The 25,948-nt window shown below is 33.0% G+C and overlaps 1 protein-coding gene across 2 annotated transcripts in view; it reads left to right on the top strand.

Annotated features, from left to right (window-relative positions):
• Positions 1-22,548, top strand: part of sowah (sosondowah) — an 86,695-nt gene extending 64,147 nt beyond the window's left edge. For both annotated transcript variants that reach the window (XM_065358021.1, XM_065358018.1), the window contains 2 exons: positions 9,142-9,153; positions 17,904-22,548. In XM_065358021.1, the coding sequence (XP_065214093.1) occupies positions 9,142-9,153; positions 17,904-17,960 (69 nt within the window). In that variant the 3' untranslated portion in view covers positions 17,961-22,548. The remainder of the gene's footprint in view (positions 1-9,141; positions 9,154-17,903) is intronic.
• Positions 22,549-25,948: the final 3,400 nt, after the last annotated feature.

Genomic DNA, 25,948 nt, shown 5'->3' with positions numbered 1-25,948 from the left:
AAATTAATGAGAGCTCGTTCCGCATGCGAGTCTCAAATCTTCATCATCTTCAACGTTAAGACAACAGTAAAACCCAGAATTTTTTGATTTTTCAAATTTTATTCTTACGTAGATAATTAAAGGAATCATTATTGATTCTAGTGCCTGTTTTTAAAATGAAAATTGTTGAGTAAATTCACTTTGAGAAGGAGACCACCCTGCAGAATTTTGAGTGCCCTAGCCGTGCGAGGGGCTGAGCCAGGACTCCTCGAAGTATGGTCAATTTTGAAGAAAAAAACGGTGTTTTTGCCACCTTTTAATACTGTAACCTCAAACCTGCACAGAACCTAGGTCACTATCGTCGTTAAAGGTTGCGACTGGACTTCATGAACCTTCCTGAACTGTTTATTTTAAAGTTTGATCCCATTTTTAGTGACCTAAAAACTTATTCTGGATGAATTGTGCTTAGCAGGTGTTTTTTTTAGGGTTCCCCCACCATGGGGAACCCTATTAAAATCGCTATGGAGAATTCAGCGCCCCGCGTTATTTAGAAAGGTGTCTGATGTGATGCGTATTACGCTACCCATAAGACACCTTTTTACGTGCTTAGTGTTTTTCAGTTTCTTCAACAACACTCGTTGCTACGCATTTTCAACTTCGTTTTTATCAGCCAACAATTTTTACTGTTTATGCAATCAATTTTTCTATTAGCCGCACATTCCAATTCTACTTTTTAAAATTTTTTTAATTCAAATTAAACTGAAAGAAGTCAAAAAGTGTTTAAAATGGAGAAAAATTTCAAAAATTAGTAAATAAATAGAAATTTATGAGTTGTAGTTGATGAATGAAATTTTCAAACTGACAGCTTTTCAAAATTAGTAAGGTCCGATGTTGTTACCAAAAATTTGTGATTTCTCTACTGTGGAGACACCATTACTTCTCACATTCAGCAAAACTGAAAATTATTTTCAGTTTTGCTGAAAATTGAGAGCGCTCAAATGAACCTAATTACAATGTCCAAGTGTAATAAGTATAAAAAAGAATAACCAAATCGTCATTAATATATGAATTAGAACAAACATAATCCAATTTACAAGCTTACAGGATAACAGGAATGTAATTCTCAAATACATATTTACATTGGTTTGATTGAGTACTCGTATAAGTACATGAAAATTAAAAAAGAAAAATTCTTTATCCAAGAATGGGGAACCCTGTTGCCAGGTCCTGTGGACCTCGCTTGTTTTTTTTTGGTTTTAATTTTTTCAAACATCCTCTAAAATACGAGTAGGTAGGTAAGTGAAAAAATACGAATTTCAAAAATGCCATCAGAGTGGTCGCAAAAATCACTTTTATCGGGGAATTTCACTCATGCTAAAAACGAATCTAGCATTGGTTTTTCCAAAATAAAATTTTGTAACGGCATGTAGAACAGTATCGTAAAGTTGATGAGGAATCGAAATATTCTCGATGCAACAATCATCGAAGGGCTATACACATAAGTGGCATTGAATGTAAGAATCAATGGGTTCTGGGAGGTTTAGATAGTCGATTGTTATTTTCCCCAAGAATTTTCCTACTTTGTACACTGAAAAAAATATCGGGTACCCAGTACGTGTAAAAAACGGTAGTGATTACCAGGAATCCGGGAAAATCGGGATATAACGCCATATCCGATAACTATTACCTTCTTGTCATGTAACTGGACGATTTGTGATGGAATGTAACCATTACTGTATATGATGTCGTAGTTGCAATCTATCAGGTACTCATTACATTGCATTATCAGTAGAGCACTACCCACCAGTAATGCATCCATTGCATGCTTTAAGGTATCTATTACATTACAATGGATACCTAAAGCATGCACTGAATGCATTACTGGTGGGAAGATGCAGCAATGGTTACATTCCATCACAAATCATCCAGTTACATGACAAGAAGGTAATAGTTATCGGATATGGCGTTATATCCCGATTTTCCCGGATTCCTGGTATTCACTACCGTTTTTTATAGGTACTTAGTACCCGATAATTTTTTAAGTAATGGAATGATAGGTTTTTCTCAAAGTTCAATTTGAAAAAAAAATACAGAAACCCAAGCCAAGTTTGAAGAAAAGCTTTCAAAAATTTGTATTTCGAGAAGGAAATTGTTATGAGCCGAATTTGAATACTTAGTAGGTAGTAATTAAAAAATGAAAATTTCAATTTTTAAATGAAAGACAAGCAAACAAGCTCGAGCAAAGCGACGTACCGCACTTTGAAAATTAACCACAATACTTGAAAAATACAAAGAAAATTGACCAAGACTCTTGAAACATTCACAGAAAATTGACCAAGACTCTTGAAACATTCACAGAAATTTGACCAAAACACTTAGAAAATTCGCATCACGTTGAAAATTGACCACAGCACTTGAAAAATACAAAGAAAATTGACCAAGACTCTTAGAAAAATTCACAGAAAATCGACCAAAACACTTGAAAAATTCGCATTACGTTGAAAATTGACCTAAACACTTGAAAAATTCACAGAAAATTGACCAAGACTCTTGAAAAATTCACAGACAATTGACCAAAACACTTGAAAAATTCGCATTACGTTGAAAATTGACCACAACACTTGAAAAATGGACAGAAAATTGACTACAACACTTGAAAAATTCACATTACGTACTACACTTTGGAAATTGACCACAACACTTGAAAAATTCACAGAAAATTGACCAAGACACTTGGAAAATTTACATTACAGTAAAAATCAACAAAAAATATACTCGTATATGCGTTAAAAATCACCAATTTTATTGAAAATCAACAAAAACAGAGGAAAGTGCTAAGTATTTTCAATAAGTAACACCATATGTAATATTGAAAACGTTAGCTTTGCACACAAGAGCTCACAAGACTAACTTGTAGACTACGTTGATGGAAGCTGGAAATGCGTATTATTTGGGACTCAGTACATTACGTAATGTACTGAGTCCCAGATAATGCATTTTGTACATTTTTTAATGTACTAAGCCCTTTATCTAAAATGATTATTGTACCCAATGCCTGCCTAGCAACAGTACCCAGTATATTTCCCATTCTGATATGTAACGTTTACTGCATTAATTAGAAATCATGTACCTAATACATGACATTTCTTTTAAACAACAACCACTGCAGTAATTCGCAGTAATGACTGCATGAATTTCCAAGGGGGGAACCTATACATTACCATCAAGTACTCACTACATGAAACAATGCACTTCTTCTGCAAGTAACTTGGACCATTACATGACAGCGCAATATACCGCTTTGTACAGTACTCATTGCTTTAATTCAGGTGATGAGTACATGATTTCAAAAATCATTTTTTTCAGTGTAGACTCCTGACTTAGCTCCCTGTGTGAATAGAGGACTTTAAATTTTTCTGGGTAGTCTTCCACTCAAAGAAAACTTCTTCGCCAATTTTCGTTGAAATCCATGTGATTTTTTTAAAATTTTCCAACATTATCGAAAAATTGCATAAAGTGATGATGAAATTGAATGACCTGTTATTACCTTATTTTTTTACCACGTTTGAATTACAATCACGTTTAAAAGCCTCATTTTGAAGTGACTGGAGAAATAGTGAGTATTTTCCGGGGACCTATTTTTTTCAAAAAATATTGCAAAATATCAAAAATACATTTTTTTTACTCGTTCGAAGCGCCCAAGTAGGAAGAATATGACAGATGGAGGTTTCTGTATGTAGCTGGCGTGGAAAAATTACACATCCGTCCCCCCCAAATATTTCAAGATGTTTTGAGGAATTTTTTTAAAAAGCTTGCGCCTAAAAAATACTATTATCTTTATTAATGTCTGAATTGAGCCTTTAAGTATGATTAACTGATTACCTATAATAATTCCAAATGTGACCAAAAATATTTTTTTCAACATTTTATGTTTTCAATTCATACAGTTTTTGCTTTTGGGAGGGGGAATTCAATTCCCTGTAGATCTCTAATTTTTTGTGTAGGCTAATGAAATGTTATCTGGAAATATCGTATGAGTTTCCATGTCCATGAGAAAAAATGCGTAAAATAGGTAACTGAGTGACAGGGATAGATTCCCTGGCAAGGTTGATTCAAACTTGTTTGTTTATTTTTTATAAATTAAAGCCAGGACTACTGAGGTGCGGTGTTTTTTTTTTGTTGAAAAATTGAAAGAGAATCGGCGTTTAAAAAAAGTTGTGAAAAAACTTCATCAGAACACTATGAATATTTTGAAGTCTTCACTTGAACCTGTTTACATCAATGGTACACCTAGGATTTTTCCAATAAGGAGAAATAAGATATTTCAGGCATATAATTTGAGATAATCTTTAAAAATCCTTCAAATCTCAAAATTATTTTATTAAAACAAAACTTGAAAATTACTGCTTGAATAAAAATTATGTATCTACCGCTAGGTACCTAAACCTATCTACTTAATGTTAATTCGTGCAAAAATTTTCTGAAAACGTTGGTTAATCATTTTTGAATTACTTTAATTTAATTGTTGTTCGCTTGAAGGGCAATTACCCCCTTCGCCCTTCTTGCCTACGTCATTGACCATTATCCATATGACGTGCAAAAAATTTGCCATGAATAATGGTACGGAAATAGGTACGTAATACAGACGATTTTTTTTCGAATTTCTTCCAAAAAATAGCGAAAAATCGCACTCATGTTTCATCGTCTGCAATATTCTGAAAACAATTGTTTCCACGTATGCAAATTATCGAAGTATTGATTTTTCACCTTTTCCTACTTTCTCAGGATCACCTCAAAATCGGTTTTTTGTCATTTTATGCACATCTTTCGGTGTCTCCGAATAATGAGAAAGAAATGAAAAATCTCATTTGGTCATCATTTTTTTGGTAAAATGATGTATTTTCAAGAGATTAGATATATTCAAATATTAATGAAAAACATTTTTTTTTTACATTTCCTAAATTATTTTACAAAATTGAACAAAAGTCATATTTTTGCGGACCTTTGAAGCAAACAGATTAGAAGTAAGTACTTGGATTAGAATAAGAAATCTTCGTTGAAATAAAGGTTCTGTTGAAGAATCTGAAATATTACGTATAACAACCATCACATTCTTTCGACATCACGTCTCAACTGTTTTCCAACTCTCATCACCCCACGCGTCGCTAATTTTGGATTCACTAAATTAACGAGTTATCGGTATATTTAGCGCCAAATATACATTATAAGAAGTTGGAGTAGCTCAGAGAATGAAATTAATCAGTGGTGGATTGGTGGAACCTCTGCATGATTTTTCATCTTTTTTTTTTCACTCGATGAGGTCAGTCAGACCGACCCGTTTCATCCGTCACGTATATCTTCCATAAACTTATCCCAGCCATCAATTCACTATTACGCGAGTAATTTCTTAATTTATTCGGGTAAACACATAAGATATCACTTAACACAGGTATTTGAAAAAGCAACACCTCATACAGATGTAAATAAATTTTCATATCGGGCTAATAAATTATCACCAAGAGGTCAAATAAATCACTCGACGCTTTTCCATATGCGCACCTATCATAATTCGCGCGCATAAATTCGTTAGAATTTTATTCATCCGGCTCGGGCGAAAAAAAAAAACAACACGCCAACAAAAAAGTCAGTCAGCGGTACCCCCGTCAACATTTTTACCATAGCTGCATCGAGTCTAAATTTCATACGCTTATATCCAATTAAAACACGTCGTGCTTCGACTACCGCAGATTTTAAGTGAAAAAGCCGCTACGTATGGTCACTTCGGTGTACAGAAACTCACGCACACATATGCATACGAACATGAAAACGTACGCCACGAAACAGCATGGGGTTTTCGTAGTCCGCAGGCAATTTGTTTGAATGATGCAGTACTTTGTAATGTCGGCGATCCAAGTAGCAATTTTGCCACTAGTTAATTGTGTACAACTATACCGCATTTGTCTGTTTTACAAGATAATAACGATATCTGCAAACACGAGAATGCTCTCATTACAACACTATGTTTTTTACGTCAAATTTACCTTTCAAGTTTCTTTCTAGATTCATCGCTAAAGTGAACTTCTCTCTCCTTTTACCGACCTTTTTTCCCCCTTCGTTTTATTGTCGTGATTGTAAAACTTGTACGGGCTAATATCGGAAATAGCTGCGAATTTTATCAATTTAAAAAGTAGGTATAATTTCGCTTTTACTTGTCATTTCGCAAAGTGATAGAAAAAATTGCATGTATGTATTTGCGAAAGGCGTGTGAATTGCCAATGTCACTTTAATACAGCAAATCATAATATTATGCTAAAAGAGGTGTTGAGTGTAACCAGCTCATATAGGACAATTCCCCCCTTCTCATTTCCTTTCCGTTTGGGAGTGAACTTAATACTATCAGAAATGTTTCGTTTTACAGAATAACCATCGCTGAAGAAGCTTATTAAAATTTCTTTCATTTTTTTTCTTTCACTTTCTAACATTGATATGAATTAAATTAAAGTAACCCATGAGGATACATTCAAGAGGAAAATGAGGTTATTTTTTTGGAAAGAATTTTATAGAAATTGTTAATCTGTATTTTTAAAATTAATTAAAAAGAGGATTCAGGGTGTCTAACAGGTACTGCAGGTACTGCAAGTACTGTAAAAGTACTGCATTGAAATCCTTGGTATTGCAAGTACTGCAAAGTACTGTATTTTGCCTGAAAAGTACTGTATTTTTTCTCAGAATCATTGATTTGAAATTTTTTTAAAACCTCAAAATGAATTAATTGGTGAAAATTAGAAAAAAAAATGTTCGTTTTGTACCTCAAAAGATGGCAACACTTGTTAAATTAATACTTGTAAAAATTTTATCGACAAATTCCAACCGGTTCAAAAATATTTTTTTTTCTCGGGGGGGGGGGGTTGGTGTAAGCTGGATAAAAAAAATAAGGCAATGCAAAAGGTACTGTAAAAGTACTGCATTTCTTCGGAGAAATTTTGTTAGACACCCCCGCAAACTGCAGAGCTTGAAAATTTGTTTGACATTGCAATATTAGCGTTTGAATTGATGGGGTAACCCCCTCCCTTTTTCGGGGACAAACTTTCAAGTGGCTCATATGAAATTATGATTTTACATTAAACTTAGATTAATCGTTCTCGTGACCTTTTCACTTGATTTGAGCATAATTTTTTAAAGCCCATTTCCGCTGATTCAAATTCATTGTAAATTCAAGACACCATTTTATGCTAACAAGAGAGGTATCCCAATTAGCAGAAAAATTTCTGAATCGAATAAAGCTGAATTGGAAAAGCATGTAGAAATACATTACCTACCAGTTAAAATTGTTGGCGTTCAAGTGAATTTTTTGATTGTTGGGTGAATTTTTGAAAATCTATGGGTCAAAATTGAGGAAAAAAATTCGACCAGCCAAATCGATTTGAGGTGGTTTCGAACAGTTTTGACGCCTCCAGCAGACTTTAAAAACTTGATGGCATTTTCTTGGAAACTTTCAAAAGTTTATTGGGTAGAATGTTGTTGAAATTTCACCTTTTAAAAAATCTATGGGAGCTCCTGAGCTACTCAAAACTGTTCGAAACCGTTTCCAATCGATTCGAGAGGTCAAAAATAGGACACATAGTATAGTGAGTAAGTTTCAGATTTTTATTTCAATTTTGGCAAAATTTTGATTTTTTTGTATTTTTGGCTCAAACTTGATTTTTAAAATTTCGTCAAAAATCAAACTTGAAATTTTGGCTGTGATTATTTATGCATTCTCTTTCGATTCAGCTTCATCCGGTTCAAAGATTTTTCTGCTTGTAAGGGTGCAGATTTGAGAAAAAAATTGAAGCGTAAAAATTCACAATTTTTTCGCCCTTTTTTGAGAGGAGGTGGAGAAGGACATTGAATTTTGTAATATCAGTGGGCAAATGAGGTTCTCGTGTGCTCTTTTGACTCATCATAGTGAAATTTTATTTATTAGATAACCTAATCTCACAGATAAGTACAGTAAATTCTTCCACGCTGTAAGAAATTTTGCTCGCGAAACTCCACGACACAGCAGCCGCGTTGCTTATCTTTATCATCTTCATCATGAGGTACTTAGGTATGTGTTATCATCGGAATACGGTAGCATTATATATCAAGAGCAAGATGTCTTATGGTAACGGTTTTACGAGGTTACACGAAAAAAAAAAGGAGAAGAAAAATGCTCGTAGAAAAAAAATGAACGCTAGGCTACCAATCATGCCTGAGCACCACGTCGCTGTGTATAAATTAAAGCGTCTGTGTACGAGGATCGTGCCATTGTCGGTTTATCATTGAGTCATTTATGGTGTAGATAATGTCGGTGTTTATGGTATATTCATCACGGCAGCCAACTGTCCATTTTTATTTGTGTGCCGGCTCATAATTGTAGTATACACGCGCGGCGGCGGCGTTAAATCATTCGTCGATAGTGATTTATATTAATGGCAAGGATAATCATATTGTGAAAGCGGCTCACGCCGGTAATCAAACTTTTAAAGCGGAATCTATTCGTTGGAGATTTTAATAAAATTGAACCGTGTAGGTGATCTGCGGTACATGGATGTTTTGTCGTATGAACTGTGTACCTAACGTAAATTACCCGAGTAGTCTATTCTTGTCTATACGTATACCAGAGTACTTTTTACCCTCGAATTATTACAGCAATTATTTTACGCTTAGCTGTGTACGATATACGAGCTGTGGTGAATAGTGTTTGATGGCTTTTTAAAATGATCGGCCGCCGTGGCTTTGTAATTTCGGAATTTGGATGTACTCTTTGAGATTGTATGGAGGTTAGGTACATACCTTTATGTTGTAGATTTACTGGCCAAATTGCGTTTACATTGTAAAAAGATGGGCGAAGTGGGGAGGAATAGTGATGCCTTTACACTTTTTGGTTAGGTTTTTTTGTACGTTACTGATTTTTAGTTTGAAATGTGAAAATAATTTGCTCGTGTCACTTTTAGGTATACTTATCTTTTATTTTGCTTTGAACAACTTTTCAACAATTGATATATTAATTACCTACGAGTATAATATAGATATACCCAACTAATGTGAATGTTATTTTTTCTGTTTTGTTTCATGGATTTTTCTCCTGATGATTCCGATTGGTTCATGCAAACTACTGATTTCATTCGCAAATTAAAGGATCCAGCTACCGTGAGTAATAATATGAGTTCATTAAATTTACGAAATAGTGGACATAGAAATAAAAATGAGTGAGATGATTAAAATAAGGTTCGTATCGACTCTGATAATTCATCAAATGATTTTCAAAAATTTCATAAAAGAGGGCCAAGTAATAAACAAGTTGCCTCAAAAAGAGTTTCTCAATTTGTAAGAGAATATTCAAACGGTGAATCAAAAATATTATTACATCAAGTTTATGTGCATTGGGGATAAATTTTTTGCAAAAAATTATTTCGAGAATCGAATTACTTACGATCTTTTGAAAGAATTTTTTAAGGCTTGCGAAATGATGTTCTTCATTGAGAAGCATTGGTTTAGAAAACTTTAGGTGTTTTTGGAAATCATTTCCAAGTGATAGATAAAAAATATAAATCCAACATTGAAAACGTGTTTTGAATATCTAAATGCAGTTTTTGAAAATCATAAAAAATTTTATGTTTTGGATGTTAAAAAATCCTTCTTATACAAAAGAAACTTCTACAAAAAATGGAAGAATCTTTAAAAATGAAAAATTCTCTGCTAGGCGTAGGAATTTTGATACAAGAATTTCTCACACTTGAGTTTGAGGAGGTGGAGTAACTTTTTTTTCAAAATGAATTCAAAATTTTAGAAAATTTTAATGAATCTTGAGTGCATAATCATGCATTTACTCTCTAAATTTGAAACAGTGAAATTTCACTGTTTCAAATTTAGAGAGTAGTATTCTTCCTCAATTTTTATCCAACAAAATTTATTCAATTTTCACAACATTTAAAACTGACCCAGTATAATCTTGTAGAACTTACGTAATCTTTTATCCCAAATTTTAAAGTAAAATTTTTTCTAAAGTGACGCAAATTTAGCTAATTTTTCGTTTATTTCATGGAATTATTGCAGTAAAGTAGTGTTTTATGACATTTTTATTTTTCATCAGGTTTTTCAATTTAAATTATTTTTTGGCAGTTTTATCAATTTTCTGAAAATGCTGAAAAAATATTTATCATACTTTATGTCATTAGATTTTTTAAGGAAAGTTAAATTTTAATTTCTTGACTATTTCACAATTCATACCATTTTGATGTTATAATTTGAATGTTTTCAAGATTCTTTGCATTTTTTCACACAATCTTTCACGATAAGTATTATAATGATTCCTTTTTAAAAACTCAGGTGTTGTAGTTGTTTTTATAATAAAGTTTCTGTTTCGGTAGTAAATTTGGAAAAAATAATTTCTTTAAGAGAACTGCTACTTCAAATTTTAACGTTTTGCTCGAACCTCGAATTTTTATCCAAAAATGAAGGCATGCACTCATTTTGGGAGTTTTATCAATTTTTTTCGAAGCGAGCAAAACCAACCTTAGTTTATTGTGTCATCATTTCTTATTCAATTTTTGAAAATTTGTCTTTTGGATTATTAGTACGTTATAGATACAACTTATTTATTGGTATACGAGTATATGTGAATGAGCAACATGAAAATTGGAACATTTTGTGATGAAATGTTCTAATTCTACCCACGATATATCGAATGCTAAAGAATCGACCCTATTAATCAAAAAAAAATTTATTTGTGACACTACGTATTTTGAATGTAATTTAGGTAAGTACGTAGAGGTACGTATCACCTATACTAATTTTTCACTAGACTCATGTGATTTCAACCAATTTTAAACCATTTTTTAGCAATTCTGGAGCCTCCAGCAGATTTTTGAAAGTTGAAGGTGATTTCAAGCCATTCTGGAGTTTTCAGCTATGTTTTGGAAATTCTATATTTTCAAAAGTTTTCTAAAAACGGTTTGATTCAGATTAACGTTAGCACGTACTTAACTAAGAACACGATTAGTGGCCCATTTTCCAAAATCATTTTCTGCCAGTTCGGATTCGTATAATTATTCTACAATTTTTCTAAAAACGAAGTAAATACTTTGAAGCGTTATTTTCTACAACTTGGTAAATTTTTAAGAATTCTTTGGCTCATGAATCTCGAAGTTTTTATTTCGTTGAAGTAAGAAACCTGAAATTCGGCTTACATATGTGAGGGCGCATACGAAAAGGGACCATACGACCAGAAAAAAAAAAAAAAGTTCCCTGAAATTGTTGTAGAAACTCTTTAAAGTGTTCATAGAACAATTTCAGAGAACTTTTTTTTTTTTGGTCGTATGGTCCCTTTTCGTATGCGCCCTCACATATGTAAGCCGAATTTCAGGTTTCTTACTTCAACGAAATAAAAACTTCGAGATTCATGAGCCAAAGAATTCTTAAAAATTTACCAAGTTGTAGAAAATAACGCTTCAAAGTATTTACTTAGAAAAGACTCTCGTAAAATTCAGCTTTCTTCCAACGATTAACTTTTGAAAAAAATGAAAACATTTTTCCAACGCCCCTCGAGGCTGAAAAACGTATATGTGAGGTGAGGGCGTCACATATACGTTTTTCAGCCTCGAGGGGCGTAGGAAAAATGTTTTCATTTTTTTCGAAAGTTGATCGTTGGAAGAAAGCTGAATTTTACGAGAGTCTTTTCTATGAATTTTTCTTTAAAACGAAATGAAGTATCTCATCTATAAGTATTCTGAAATTCGCGAAAGACTAACACAAAACTAAGAGGGACGCTGGGAATGAGCTCATAAGTCAATAAGAGTCCAAAAATTTGTTCATTTTTGTTTTTGTTTCCCCTTCTGTAGTAAAAATACACATTTTTCGAACAGTATTTACCTTTCTGATGATTTAGGGTTAGTATCAATCACTTCCTTCCCGTTCAGTGTAGTGAATTAAACCACTAATGTTGAGCGTATATTTCCGAACACGAAAGAATGTCTAAAGTGTATCTTTTTCTTATCTTTCGATCATTTTCGATAAACTTCTCCACCGTGCCATCACTTTTCTCGCGATTTTTCAATTAATTTCCTGTTTTTAAAGCCTGAAACGAAACATTGTAAAACCAGGGGCAATAAGCAACCACATCGACGATGAAGAAAGCAGATCGATGTGTAGCCGATAGAAAATAAAAACCGTAAGATCAGGTTTTTACACTCGAAAATGTCCGCGAAGCTGGGCACAGTTCTTAGAGTACATATACAGCTCTTTACCCGTAGCTAAACTTTAAGTATTTTACCATATTAATTTATTCACCATTACCACCGATAAATAAGTCTAGGCGGCAATAATTTTGAATATTTTAAACGCATCAAAGAGCAAATCGTATTTACGCCCGGTTCCATACTACATAGAGTAAGTACCCAGCACACATACACGAGTTCTGCGCGCTATCTCGAGTCTGCGGGATTTTTATTTGGAAAATTACTATTATCTGATAACGCGTAATAAAGCATATCCAGAAGCTAAGCTTTACGCATTTGTCTCGACGATTACCACGCGGTATACCTGTAATTAACATTAAATGATACGAAGGAGAAAAGTGAAGTTGGTAGAGAAGTAGCTACTTGCTTCGAGGCAAATGAAGACTGTTGTTCGATTCTGACCACCAGATAAGACTGAATATTATTAGCTTCTTTTTCTTTTCTTCGTCGCCCCTCCTGTCTTTCTTTCATCATCCTTTCTTCACAATCTGATCCATTATACATGTATTACCGATTAGCTCCATCAACACCAAATTTTTAACCCGCCTAAAGATGATAATTACGCATTAGGTAAGTTGCACCAAAAAAATATCTCGGTCAGATACCAATCAGAATGAGTTAATTTTGTATCTCAATATCGTCTGTGTGCGAGTTTTATTAAAGGCTTTGCGCGCGTTCTAAAGCAATAAAATTATTAAATATCGATTATTATTGCGGTAATTATGGATTTAGTTTTAGGAAAAATCTCGCAGCTTCGGGCAGTTTTCGTTTGGGGGGTTTTTGTGTGTGCTCCAACAGTACGAATTAAAATTTAATTATTCGTATATCGAAGATGCCTATTCTTCTTTGGAATAGTGATACGTCTCGTCAAGATTCGCCTATAGAAGTATAGGTACCTATATAGATGAATAGATGCAGGTGTAATACGAATCCAATAATGTTCCAAAAGATTTTATTAGTATCGGCGTCGTCTGTAATTTACATGGGTAGGTATAGGTATAGATTTTGTTCCAGAGGGTTTTTAGTCGAGTCTAAAAGCGAGAGATTTTAACGTTAAGATAATAAAAAATCGGATCGAAGAGGGTAATTTTAAATAAAAAATAGCGAAGAATGGGAAAATATCCGCGTTCCAATTACAGCAATGATTTTGAATTTGTATAGCTTTATTTTTGCTCGTAATACCTACCTATGTTTCCTGATGCGATGCTATCTACATCAGACAGCCTATACGATTCGCGCTAACCTTGCAGAATGAAAAGAAAATTATAGTACGAAACGTTTGCCTTGATTGCTGATGCGATAAAATTTTCTATTTTTTTCACCATCCAGAATAATACACCTAAAACACGTTTTGGCGATCAGTTATGACATGTTATTTACTAACAATGTTACAATTTTAATAAGCTCGTTAATACGATGTTGTTGTTTTTTTCTTCATTCGAACTACCCGTATAGGTATGTGCTTACGTGGTTACGTGGTTAGCGCCGGATTTGAAATTACTATTTGATATGTTCATTAAAATCTCGTTACCAGTAATTTTATTCGGTGTTTTGGGAGTTTTAATTATGGTTTAAATATAATTCGTTGCCTAGGTGTATGATGTGATACTAGTTTGTTGGAAGATTTTCAACGTTGTAGGCGCCGCTGTAGGCTTAAATAATGGACAAATTAATAATAGGTACCTAATATTGCGTCGATTTTATGCTTTAAGGATATTAAGTTGCATGCAATAAGAAAGAGACAGAGAGACAGAAAAAAAGTGACTTCTAAATCAAATATGATACAAAAGTCGCGCGCAATTATGTTGTTATATGATAATTACCGTTTGTTATTGAATTTTTCAACGGACGTGGGCTTTAATTAAAGCACTTAATTATACCAGTTTATAGGTCGAACGTATAGATATTTAATTAAGTCAGTATGTATAAGTCGAATCATGATTTGTGAAGTAGAACTTCAATCATCGTAATTTTTCAAACGAATTTTCTCTCAATCAAACACCTCTCCTCTATCGTGGCTCTCTACTCGTTACATGCTGCAAATTTCAGAAGAGAGCTGAAATTTCTAATTTTAGCCTGTTTAAAAAATTCCAACCATCTGACATGAAACCATTCAAACAAAATTTCATCTATTTTAGGATAGAAGGTCTCTCACATCAAAAATACCCTATAGTCTTTTTTCTTAACTATAATTTTCAAGAGCTGCTGGCCTCGCTTCGTTCAGGCTCAGTTATTTTTACATCTCAAGAATAAAATTTCAAGGGTTAGTAGGTTGATTGGAGTTTTAAAAATAGAAAAATCAAGTGAAAAGGTCTCAAGAATTCATCAAATTGATTGAAATCTTTTGATGATGCTGTATTCGGTTAATACATTCTGTGTCTTATTATTTTAGGAAAAATCCAGAACAAAATAAAACATAAAAAACAATGAGTGATGTTTTGCAAAATCTTGGGCGAGTGGTTATTGGTTAATCTATTGAAATTTTCGAAAATTCTCAAAAGTAGATAGCCTAAAAAATATATAAATAAAAATGTCTGATTTGGGATTTCAATTTTTTTTTTAAATTTTGTTTTTTAAATGAAAGAATTTTGACATTTATATGTTTTTGAGAAAGTTATGGCTCCATACCCTCGGAAGGAGAGAAGGGGGGAAGAGTATAGGGAATTTTTCGCAAATTTACCTCCACGATTCACAAAATTTTTAGTTGTAGTACCTACCTAAGTCCAGTTTGATGAAGCATTTTTCCGCATTTTTTTTACTGATAGCAGCGAGAAAAAGCATAGGTGAGTATTATTTAAGGTATTTTTCTCGTTTTGGGGAAATTTTTCAAATTTTAGGGAATATTTCATTCAATCTTAGAATTGTGTGCTGTGTTTGTAAAGTTTTTTATTTTTTTTTTCATGAAGCTTGCAGAACTGGTGCCATTTTTTCGAAAATTTTTCCTGTAAAACAGCTCCTAGAATTTTTTAACTTTTTGTAGAGCATTTTTCGTCATTTTTTGAGGAATTTCAAAGCGAGTTTTTAGATTTTTTGGAGAAAGAATATCCTCCTAGCCCCGCACAGTGGTCCGAAATGAAGAAGTAGCGGCCAAAATTCAAAAAATCCTCAGATTGAACAAGTCTCAAAAGTTGATTACGAATATGTAGCAGTTTTCTACATTATATTCCACGTCCCTTTCTGTGATTTCAAACACTTTTCCATTATTTTGCTTGCCTACAGAAATGAATGAATTGAAGTACCTCAAAATAGTCAAAAAAAACTGCTAACTTCAAAATGCTGTAAAGCATGTCAATTTTAATTTTTTTCAAAACTTTATGGGTTTATATCAAAATATGGACATTTTTGAGTATAAAAATCGTTGATTCCATTTTTTCAAAAATATTTTGGTTTCTAGCATGCTCGTCACAAAAAAACTCATTTTTTTTGCTATTTTCAAGGTAAAAGTTTTTTTTAAAAAAAAACCAAGCTGACTCAAGGTGAAATATCACATCCCTGGGGTACTATGGCATGTGAAGAAAAACATCCCTGAAAAATTGGCTGCCCCAACCTGCCCCATTTGAAAAAATTGCTATGTAAAGTTGCATAAATGCTGTTTTTCTTATTTTTTTAAAAACATTTTCAAGTAAAAAATTACTACAGGAATGTGAATACTAAAATTGACTTTAGTGACCCAAAAAAAAACATATTTCGATACCCTCACGAATTTTTCAAAATTTCATGTTTTGGACCACCCTCTCCCTCCTTTGAGGGTTCGTTTTGAGGTTAGGGGTAAAATAAATGCCAAAATCGACTTCAGCGACCAAAAAAACCCCCATATCCGAAATTTTGTGGATTTTGCTTTAAAATTTGATTTTTGGCCGCTACTTCTTCATTTCGGACCACTGTGCCCCGTTGATGAATCAAGAGGATGTCCTGAGTTAGGATTTGCAAACGTTTTTGGATATTGTCTCGATAAATCTAACATGTGACTGAAATTATTTCAAAATGGTGTTCTATAGATGGGCTTTTTGCAGAGACGAAACTAAGGAGGAGGTGGACCTGCTCCCTTCTCTCCAAAGTTTGAAATTTTTAAGAAGTCGATTAATTTTGGTAAAGCTCGCAAATTTTGTAATAATCAGTAAATTTCGACGATGTCAACAATTTTGAAAATTGTTAGACTCGATAAAAAAAAATGTTTATTTTCTGACTTTTTTGGTGCTTTTGTCCTCGCTTCGCTCGAGCTAAATACTATATGCCTTTTCTGTTTCCGAATTTCTGCACCTGAAAAATATCTGTTCTATGTAACTAGCTTTTTAAAAAATGTCAAATTTGTAGAAAAATCGACTTCAGATAGCAATTAAATTAGTAGGCGAGTAAACAATTTTTCAAAGTTGGAATTTCTAAAAAAAAACCATAAATCAAATTCTAAAATTTGAAAGGCAAGAAAAAAATCAAACTCCTCATGTAAAAACACATTATTTCACCTATCAAAATGTGAATTTTCGAATTTTTTTGTTCTCGTTTTTGTAATAAAAAAAATTCATATTTGAGATATTATCCAAAAATTGAAAACAGAAAACGAAAATTTTTCATGAGTCAAAATTCAATTGTCAAAATTGTTTTCTCATTTTTCTTTGTTTGGGGGCGGAGAAATTGATATTTTTTTCTCATATCAATCGGCAAATTTTCAGTTGACCGACCACTCTGTCTCCTCCCTCCCCCTCCCTTCAAAAAAAAATAAAGAAAACCGTTAGTAGGTATTTAGCTTTTTTGATGTTTTGATTTTTTAACCCCTTCTCAACAACTACACGTTTCAAAAATTTGAAACTATATGCTCGGATTTTGACAGGCTGGTGTCAGTTTTGCTTCATTTTTAAAGCTCTCTACAAAAATATCCGATGTGTAATGAATAGAATGTTATGTGCGGTTGCAGTTTCATGTGTGGATTTAAATTCATTTCTGTCCTTCAAGCATAAAAACTACTTATTGGAATTTTTTACGGCCATATCGATCCAACAGAATGAAATTTCGGATGTAAAATTGGCAGATCTGTTGGATGTTCCTATTTTTTCAATAATTTTGACTTCTTTCAACGCTTTCTACTCTCGAAATGATTTTAGTTTACAGGTTATTTCTCTCACGTGAATTTTTTTTCCTTTCAATACATTGTATTCACCAACACGCAACATCTACACCTACCTACATGGTACATTGATGACAAAAAAGTCAGAAATGAGTTATTTCCGATGTACGTATCATGCACACTGCACACACTTTATGTACCTACGGTTGCGTTAGATACGTTACGTTAATACAAAGAATACACCTAAAGGTGTACCTGTATGTAAGAAGATTTGTTGCTCGAAAACATATACTCGTAGCCTCGTACTGCCTATTCACGTCGGATAATTATTATAACGATGTTTTACCTAAGAAACGTTTACATTTACATTATTTTTCGTCCCAGATATTATTAAGTACTTTATAAAAAGCTAATTAGTAGTTATTCATTCATACGAGTAGTTTTACAATGTGTTAATTGCTACTAGTAACTGTAAAAACCAGCCAATTAATCACTTTTTGCTTTTTTTTTATGTTTGTCTGCGTTTTATGTTCGTATTCTGTGAAATGTTCGATGCGAATGATCTGCTGGCTGAATGGAACTTTAATCATCGGGACGCGCAGGGTGTAAGTAATTACATTATTTATGTTTGGTTGATGTGTGTATCTTTACATACATAACGCGAATTTACGCGTAAAATTTATCGCTTTGTGGAGAACTATAAAAACATTTAAACGGGTGTTTTTTCGGATGAGTTTATTAAACGATGCTGAAAGTACTTACATAGACGTACCTAGGCCTACTAGTACAATATGATAGACTCTTATGTGTACGTCATATTATACTTGATACGAAAATACGAGAGTATGTAGATTATACATATAGACTGCGAATCCTTCATCGTGAAAATTTTACCGATTGAGCTTTTGTGTATGTAGAGATACAACAACACTAGTATAGGTTAGGTTTATTCTATGAAGATAAATAATGTATACAGTGCGATGGTTTGTTTGAACTTATTGATTAATCCGTCATGTGAAAATTAATTAGTTCATTAGATGTCAGTAACGAGTGGAATTTCTATGTACGTGATCGATGGTATGAAGGTGATAATTGCTCGATTAATGACAACGTCATTCTCGCAGCGAAGGACTTATTTGTCGAGTTGTTCTAGTGTTTGAGAAGACTAAAAAAATGCTGCCGCCGTTGAATAAAATATGCTAAAGAATGTCCAACTGCTTTGATACCTGGCGCATGGCTTTATTTGTACATTTTCACCAGTGAAGAAATAAGTGAGAAAATCCATTTCTAAAATGAGAGGTGGTTTTGTAGTATGTTTGTGTGAGTTTTTTTTTTTTTTTGAAGGAGAAGAAAGAAGGCCAGACTTGCCCTTGTACAGGGTGTCGTTTAAGGTAATCACTCGTTGAAACGATGGAAAATTTAAGAAAACTGATTGAATCCATTTTATATGTATATGTACTCGTGTGTCGGTGAACTTGCTCACTTCGAATCTAGGTAGGCATATTTGAATCGTTTTCATTTTCAAAACATGCGAAATCACATTATAACTTGCTTGTTAAAGTATAATTTTATGGTCTGAAATTCAATTTTTTTTGTTTTTCTTACACTAAGATGGTGTTTTAAACACTGGAACTGAATGAAAATCAAATTTTTAAAAATGAGAGCGTATTTTTGGTACAGCAGAAAATGTATTATCATATTTTCAAAAATTAGTGACGTTTTTATATGTAGGCACTTGGTAGTAATATTCATTTAGAGCAACAAAAACCGGTTATTTTCACTTGTTGCCTTGACTTGACTCAATATTGAAGGGGTTTATGTTACACAAGATCTCAACAATTTAAAAAAAACCCTCATTTCAAGAAGATAAATAGAGAATGAGTCGAATGAATTTATTCTCGAACCAAATAAGTGTTTTTTTTTTATTGAGAGAAAAAAGTTTTTTTTTAATTTTTAATTTTTTATAACGATGAACATTTTTTTTACTGCTGAAATGCGGACAACTGATTTCATTTTATAGATGATTTCTTATAATTAAAATTAAAAATCGATCGATCAACAATATCGAAATAATGTCATTCGAACCTTTTTTTTCGAACAAAACGAAGACAAATGAAAGACCGTCACTTTTCATGATCTAGACATTAAAAACCAAAAGATCGGTTTATCGAAAGTATCGTTTTTCAAAAGATCGAAGGATCCTACGAAATAACAAAGAGAAGAAAATCGTGTACCATACCATGAAATTTCTCATCAGCAACTTGCGATACCTATTTTTTTTTCTATGAAGCTTACTTTTGAAATGTGAAACTTTGATCGATTATTTGTGAGATGCAATTTTCTAGTTTTTGGTAGCCTAAATTTTCAAAAATTAGCTAATCAGGTAAAATTTGAACCAATTTTCATTTTCTTACAAAAATCAAAATTTGATCAAATTGAGGCAGAGAGTTTCAATTTGGTTTTTATCTCAATATTTACGTTCGTTTATTTTCTATCATTATTTTTAGAAACGTGTTTTACTCATGTATAGGGCAATTATTTTTATGATATCGCATATTTTTTCCTGCTGCACCAGATACCGCATATCGCAATTTTCTTCACGTTTCATGCAATTTCAAGATGAATGGTGAAATTTTATGGCGCATATTTTCGCATATTTTGGGTATAAATGCATAATAAAAAACGCTTATTTTAGTTAAAAAACGTCAAAATTTTGCTTATTTTGAGCTTTTTTTCAGGTCGTTAAAGCTTTTTTGAGAAAAAAACGGCAAAAATCAGTCAACAAAATAGGGAAAACAAAAAATTTGACATTTTTGATATTTAAAAAAAAAAAAAAAAAAAAAAACATGTTTTTATTTGTGTCTTCAAATGTATGATAGTGATGTGATGGATGATACAATGAATTTTTATTGAAAAAAAAAAATATATATTTGACGTTTCCTTTCTATTTTCTTATGTTTTTTGATATTGCACTGAAAATACAAACATTTTGATACCCATGATGGTGCACATTTTATGGCACTTATTTAAGCTTTTTTCAGGTTTTTAGCGCAAATAAAAATGCTTTTTTCCCACATTTTTACAGCATATTATAAGCGTTTTTTTTGGTGTTTTTAGCGCATAAAAATAATTGCCCTGCTCATGTATAAAGCCAAAAAAAAATAGATTTTAAGATTTTAACCAGGTCTTGAGCTTTTTCCCATGCTTTTCCGCAGTAATAATTTTCGTTTCAACTCGAGATGTTTTTATGCCAAGTTTTGTTAGAAAATTACAAAATTTAAAATGCGTTCGTTCTATCTTTCTATAGCGTTGAATTTCATTTTGACCTTTTCTGACAATTTTTCCAAAATTGGAAAATTCAAAAACTTGCCAATTGCAGTTTTCTGCCTTATTTTATGATTTCTTTCCTGGAGAATGGTCTGAATTTTGAATTTTCAAAAATTTGCTCTCGATTGAGAAATGTAGTCCAGTTTTTGATATTCAGTTTGGATGCTCTTTTGAGTTTTCTGTGTTCGATCCAAAGGTGTTTCTGCCAGTTTTGGGTACCTCCCTCGTAAGGTCCTATGAATAAATAATGAGGAAAAATGAAATTGCGGTGCATTTCTCTCCTAAAATGTGTTGTGAGATTTTTGTTGAGGAACTTTTAATTTTGAGAAATTTCGAGTCAATATTAAAAGCTCAATTTTTATTGAACAACCATTTCTTATTGTAACCTTCGAGCCACCTTTGTAAATTTGAAATTTTGTATTCTCCAAAATTTGTGCCCCCGAGGAAGAAACTCCCCTGCTTTATACATTCATTGCTGTTGAGTAATTACACACAAACCCACAACGCACGATAAAAAATTTGAAATTTCATCCGTTAAATTTGACCTGAGGGCCTGAGGCGTTTTTCGGCTGGTGTATATGCAAAGTCTAGTATGCTGGCTGAGTGGCTGGTTATTTCATTGCTGGTTGAAAACGACTCGAGTGTATACAATTTAAAGTAGCTAAACCCTTTCACTTGTTATGTGGATAAACAATGTATAGCCTACTGGTGGGTATTACTTACTAGTACAAAAGGCGGATGAAAGTAATAATAACGATAGCGCACGACTTGGCGTCATACGTCGTCTTATCAAACGAACATATCAATCGCTTCGAGTCGGAGATGGCGGGCGTGTTTAGATGCTATTTAACTATAGCTGCTATTGAGCGAGATTATACAGTAGCGGCGGAGTAAGGAAAAAAATATTAAATAACCGGCTATTTGTCGTTAGAGAAGTTAGAGATCGTTTAAAATGAGAATTTCAAACAAAACCCGATTCGTCCATAATCAGCTCGGCGCACGTACCTGTCTCCTTCAACTTACCAAACACTTGTCCGGTGCTTGTGTGCGCGGCAGCTGAAGTCATCATCAGCTGCGTTGAAGACACATCGCGTATCGTTGCTGACTATAGAGTCTTACTGTGCTCTTATATGCAAAACGTATGTATCTTTCTGTAGGCACACAACACACGAGTTTACATATTACGTTCAATTCGTGTCTTCGTTTCTATACCTTCTTATTTTTTTTTTTTGAACTCTTTAATTACCGGTATAGTATGGTGGAGATACCCTTATGTACTGCCGCTTGTCCTGACAATGCTAATAACCTTACTTCTTCGTTCAATTATTATTGCCGCGGAGAGTTTCCTTCAAGGAAAATTATTAATGTGGCAGTTTACGTAATTTCATATGTAGTATCAGGTGTTATATGTTATTGAGAACGGATAAAGTGAGAGGGTTTTGTGTTTAGTAGGTATTTTTTTTTTCCAAACGGTATAAGAAGTCCGGTCAGTTCTGCTGACGAGGAAATGCGAGTTTTACACGTTTAATTTGCCTTTTACTTGTAGATATTTAATCTCGTTATCCGAACACATGTTTATGCACGAAAATACAAGTGTGTATTGTTGATAGGGTATTTTCCATTCGTTTTACGAGTGATTGCCTTATGCATGAGAAGGTATGTTACTACCTATCTATCAATTACATTGTGTATATCTTGTATCGAAGTGTTTAGAAACGATTGAGGAGGATCTGTATCGATTGATTTGCATTTGAACAATGAACATACTAAAATATTACATTTTTTGGGGTTTATATTCCAATAAAAAATTCACCCAATGTGTATGGCTTCGGTGAAAATTCTGTAATAGGTAGGAATCTGTTGCATTGGCTGACGGACTCAGTACTCTAGGCATTCTCTTTTTTTCTCACGAAGAAGAATTATTAGACCTGAACTGGTTTATAATGAATCCTGTGATAGATTTCGGAAATAGATCCAAAAAGTTTTTCATGAAAACAATTCAGAATGTACCTACCAGTACATACAGCTTTTAAAGGTCTGATACAGCGATACAGACGGTATAGAGATCTTCAAATGCGCTCACTGCCATGAGTGCACATGCAGATTCCATTTTAGGCATAAGAGTAGGCAAAATATTCTACTTACGGTTATGATGGAAACGGATAGAGATACGTTTTAACAGGAAGGCGGGCGTGAGGGGGGTTATGTTTCTTATTTGAAATGGTAAAAGTTACGAGGAATGTTGGAGACTTTATGAAAAATTATGGAGAAATGATGAATCTTGATTCGTGAATTATCAAAAGTGATTTAATGAATTTCTACTGAATGTGCCAGGATTTAAGAGATACCTAATTAGATTTACCACACACATTATTTCATAGTATTTTATTGCTAAAATTTTAAAAAAGTAATAAAAAGATAGTAATGGTTATTTGGTAAAATTTGATGGACTGAGGTGAAGATTAACTATTTGCTAATTTTTTTTTAAATGTCGAATTTTCATCTTTGAATTGGAAAAGTTAATAAAAGAATTATCAAATTCTAAGACTATTTTTAAAAAAAAGTCTGCTGTGGGTTTTCAAATTCGTGATTTTGGTTCAAAGTTTTTTTGTTATTATTCAGCAACCAAATTTGTTTTTCGCTCAACCTTTCAAATATTTCATTTTGAAATAAAAATCAAAATAAAACAAGCTCTCAAAAATTGATTTAAAACAAGATTGTTTTTTCTTTGTGAAAAATTTACTTCGCAGTTTCACAAAACGATTTCTGAAAGGACAAAATTGATGCAAAATAGTTTCAGAAAGAATGACTTATAAAATCAAAACGTACCCTTTCCCCTTAAAATTTGCATATGATCGATGGTTTCTGGTGGAAGAAAATGGCTTCTCTAAGTTATAGTCATGACTCAAAATCACGAACGTCTTATTGTGAACAAAAATTGGTAACCGGACACTTCCCCGAATCCACTTTCCCGAAAGACGTTTTCCCGAATGTCAAAATCCCGATTTTTTTTATCCCGAATCCATTTCCCCGAATCCGTTTCCCCGAAAGACCTACACCCGAAAATTGAAAGAAAATTGAGTTTAAAAAATTTGTTTATTTTTTAATCTCAGAGATTGATGTTATTACCTAAGGAGCAGAGAGGCATAAAAATGATACTTACTTTTTATGCGAAAAGTCGAATTTTCACTTTAAAACCTTTAAAATTAAATATTTTTTTATAAATTTTAATTTTTAAAAAGAAAAGAAATAAGCCCTTGCTTCGCTTGGGCCAAAGCTTTTGAAAATTTCTGTTTTGAGAAGTAAAAATAAAAACATGTTTTTCTTTAATCACAGGCCCTTTTTTTGCCTGACCCGCGCCCTCCAGAAAGCTTAAGTTCGAGGTAAACTGTCCCCTTTGCCACACTCTCGATGGCCGTGAGCAGGTACCTATTGTGATTAGAGAAAAAATTGAAAATTTTGCTTTACTCACCCATCAATACTTATTCCTAAAACAACCTCCTCCTATGTGTTCTACTTGCAATGTTCCTCTAAATGTTCCCCACATACTCATACACTGTCCCATTTTCCAACATGCTCGCTCCCTCTTTCTAAATTCCAATCAAATAAATACTATCCTATCAGATGATCCAGTCGCAATAAATAATGTACTGAACTTTATAAATACCACAAGATTAAGACAAAAACTATAATTTAATAATTATATGCTTATTTTATAAATTTTCTTACTTTGTAATATCTATAATTTGTAATTTGTTATGTAGATAACTGTGCCAAATGTAATGATGAGGTGTCCCTAGCCATAGTAGCTGTATATGGCACCCAATAAAATAAATAAATAAATAAATAAACTAATATGATAATTACTTAAGATCATTTTGAATTTGTAGGTACCTACCTACCTACTCGTCTAACCGTAAGTATGAATTTTAACCCAGTCAACTATTTGAAAAGGGGAGAGGTGTCTAGTTTACACTGAGGCATTCGGGATATAGGCATTCGGGTTACAGGCATTCGGGATTTCGGACGTTCGGGTTACTGGTTCGGGTACACGGCATTCGGGTAAATGGATTCGGGAATACAGAAATCGAGATTTCGTCATTCGGGAAAATGTCTTTCGGGGAAGTGGATTCGGGAAAATGTCCGGTAATCACAAAAATTTTTAATATTTCATACCAATCTTTAAACATTGCTTTGAAAAATGATTCGAATTACGAGTAAAAATTATTTCGAAGTGTGTTCATCTTCGCGATGTCAAAAAAATGAATTCCAAGTCAAACTTGGGTTTTAAATCACGGTGGTCTTCAGAAATAAAATTGGAACGCATAAGTATACATATTTTTAAATCAGAATACCTAACGCAGTTTCTCGGTCATTCACCTCGAAAGTTGCAATTTGAGTTTCTGAACATACCTGGCTCATTAAATTCAAAATTCAGTATCACTTTTAGTCCTCTACCAAGGGCTTGAAGATTGGCGGATCGCAAAAATTACGATTTCTCAGCAACTTTGTAGCATTTTTCTGCCATTAAAAATTCCTTTTATAGAAAACTAACGCCAGATTCGTGTTCAGCAGGTCAAAATACTTTGCTCGATCATTCCAACTAACTATCCAAATTCGCTTCTTGTTGCTTGATTTTTTTTCAGAATTTTACTTGGTAAATATAAATGAATAAAAAAAAATAGGAATTTTAACAGTTTGATCGAAATGATCATGCAAAGTGTGGTAGTTGGTGTATTTTTACCTACTAAACTTGAATCGGGCGATAATTTTCTGTTAAAAAAAATTTTAATGACAGAAAAATGCTATAAAAATGACGAGAAATTATAATTTTTACGATCCACCAGTCTTCGAGCGCTTGGTAGAGGGCCAAAAAAGTGGTATTGAATTTTGAAATCAATGGGTTTAAAATCACAACTTTTGAGGTTGATGACTGAGGGATTGCACATGTTTTACTACTCACTCAAAAATGACTAAAAACCATGATTTTTTCAAAAATAACCCCACTTTGGCGACCTCTGGCTCAGCTTACTGAACTGCTGGGGGTCTGAAAATCTTTCTAGGTAGTCTCTGACTCAAAGTAAACCTCCTCACCAAGTTCGGTCAAAATTCGGAATAATTATATTTTTTATTTCGATCCACTCTAAACTACATGTATTTTAACCTATTTAAATTACAATTTTGTTCGTGATAATTTGTTGCACTTTCCAGGTAATAATTTTTTCATTAATTCATGTTGCATTTTTTTTTTGTTCTTTTTTTCATATTCGTTGGCTGGTGATTGTGGTGTTCAACGATGTGCAGTATGTAAGTATTATAA

The sequence above is a fragment of the Planococcus citri genome, chromosome 3 (assembly GCF_950023065.1).
Source record: "Planococcus citri chromosome 3, ihPlaCitr1.1, whole genome shotgun sequence".
NCBI classification, from domain to species: Eukaryota; Metazoa; Arthropoda; class Insecta; order Hemiptera; family Pseudococcidae; genus Planococcus; species Planococcus citri.
This window is presented reverse-complemented; position numbering and strand designations above follow the sequence as displayed.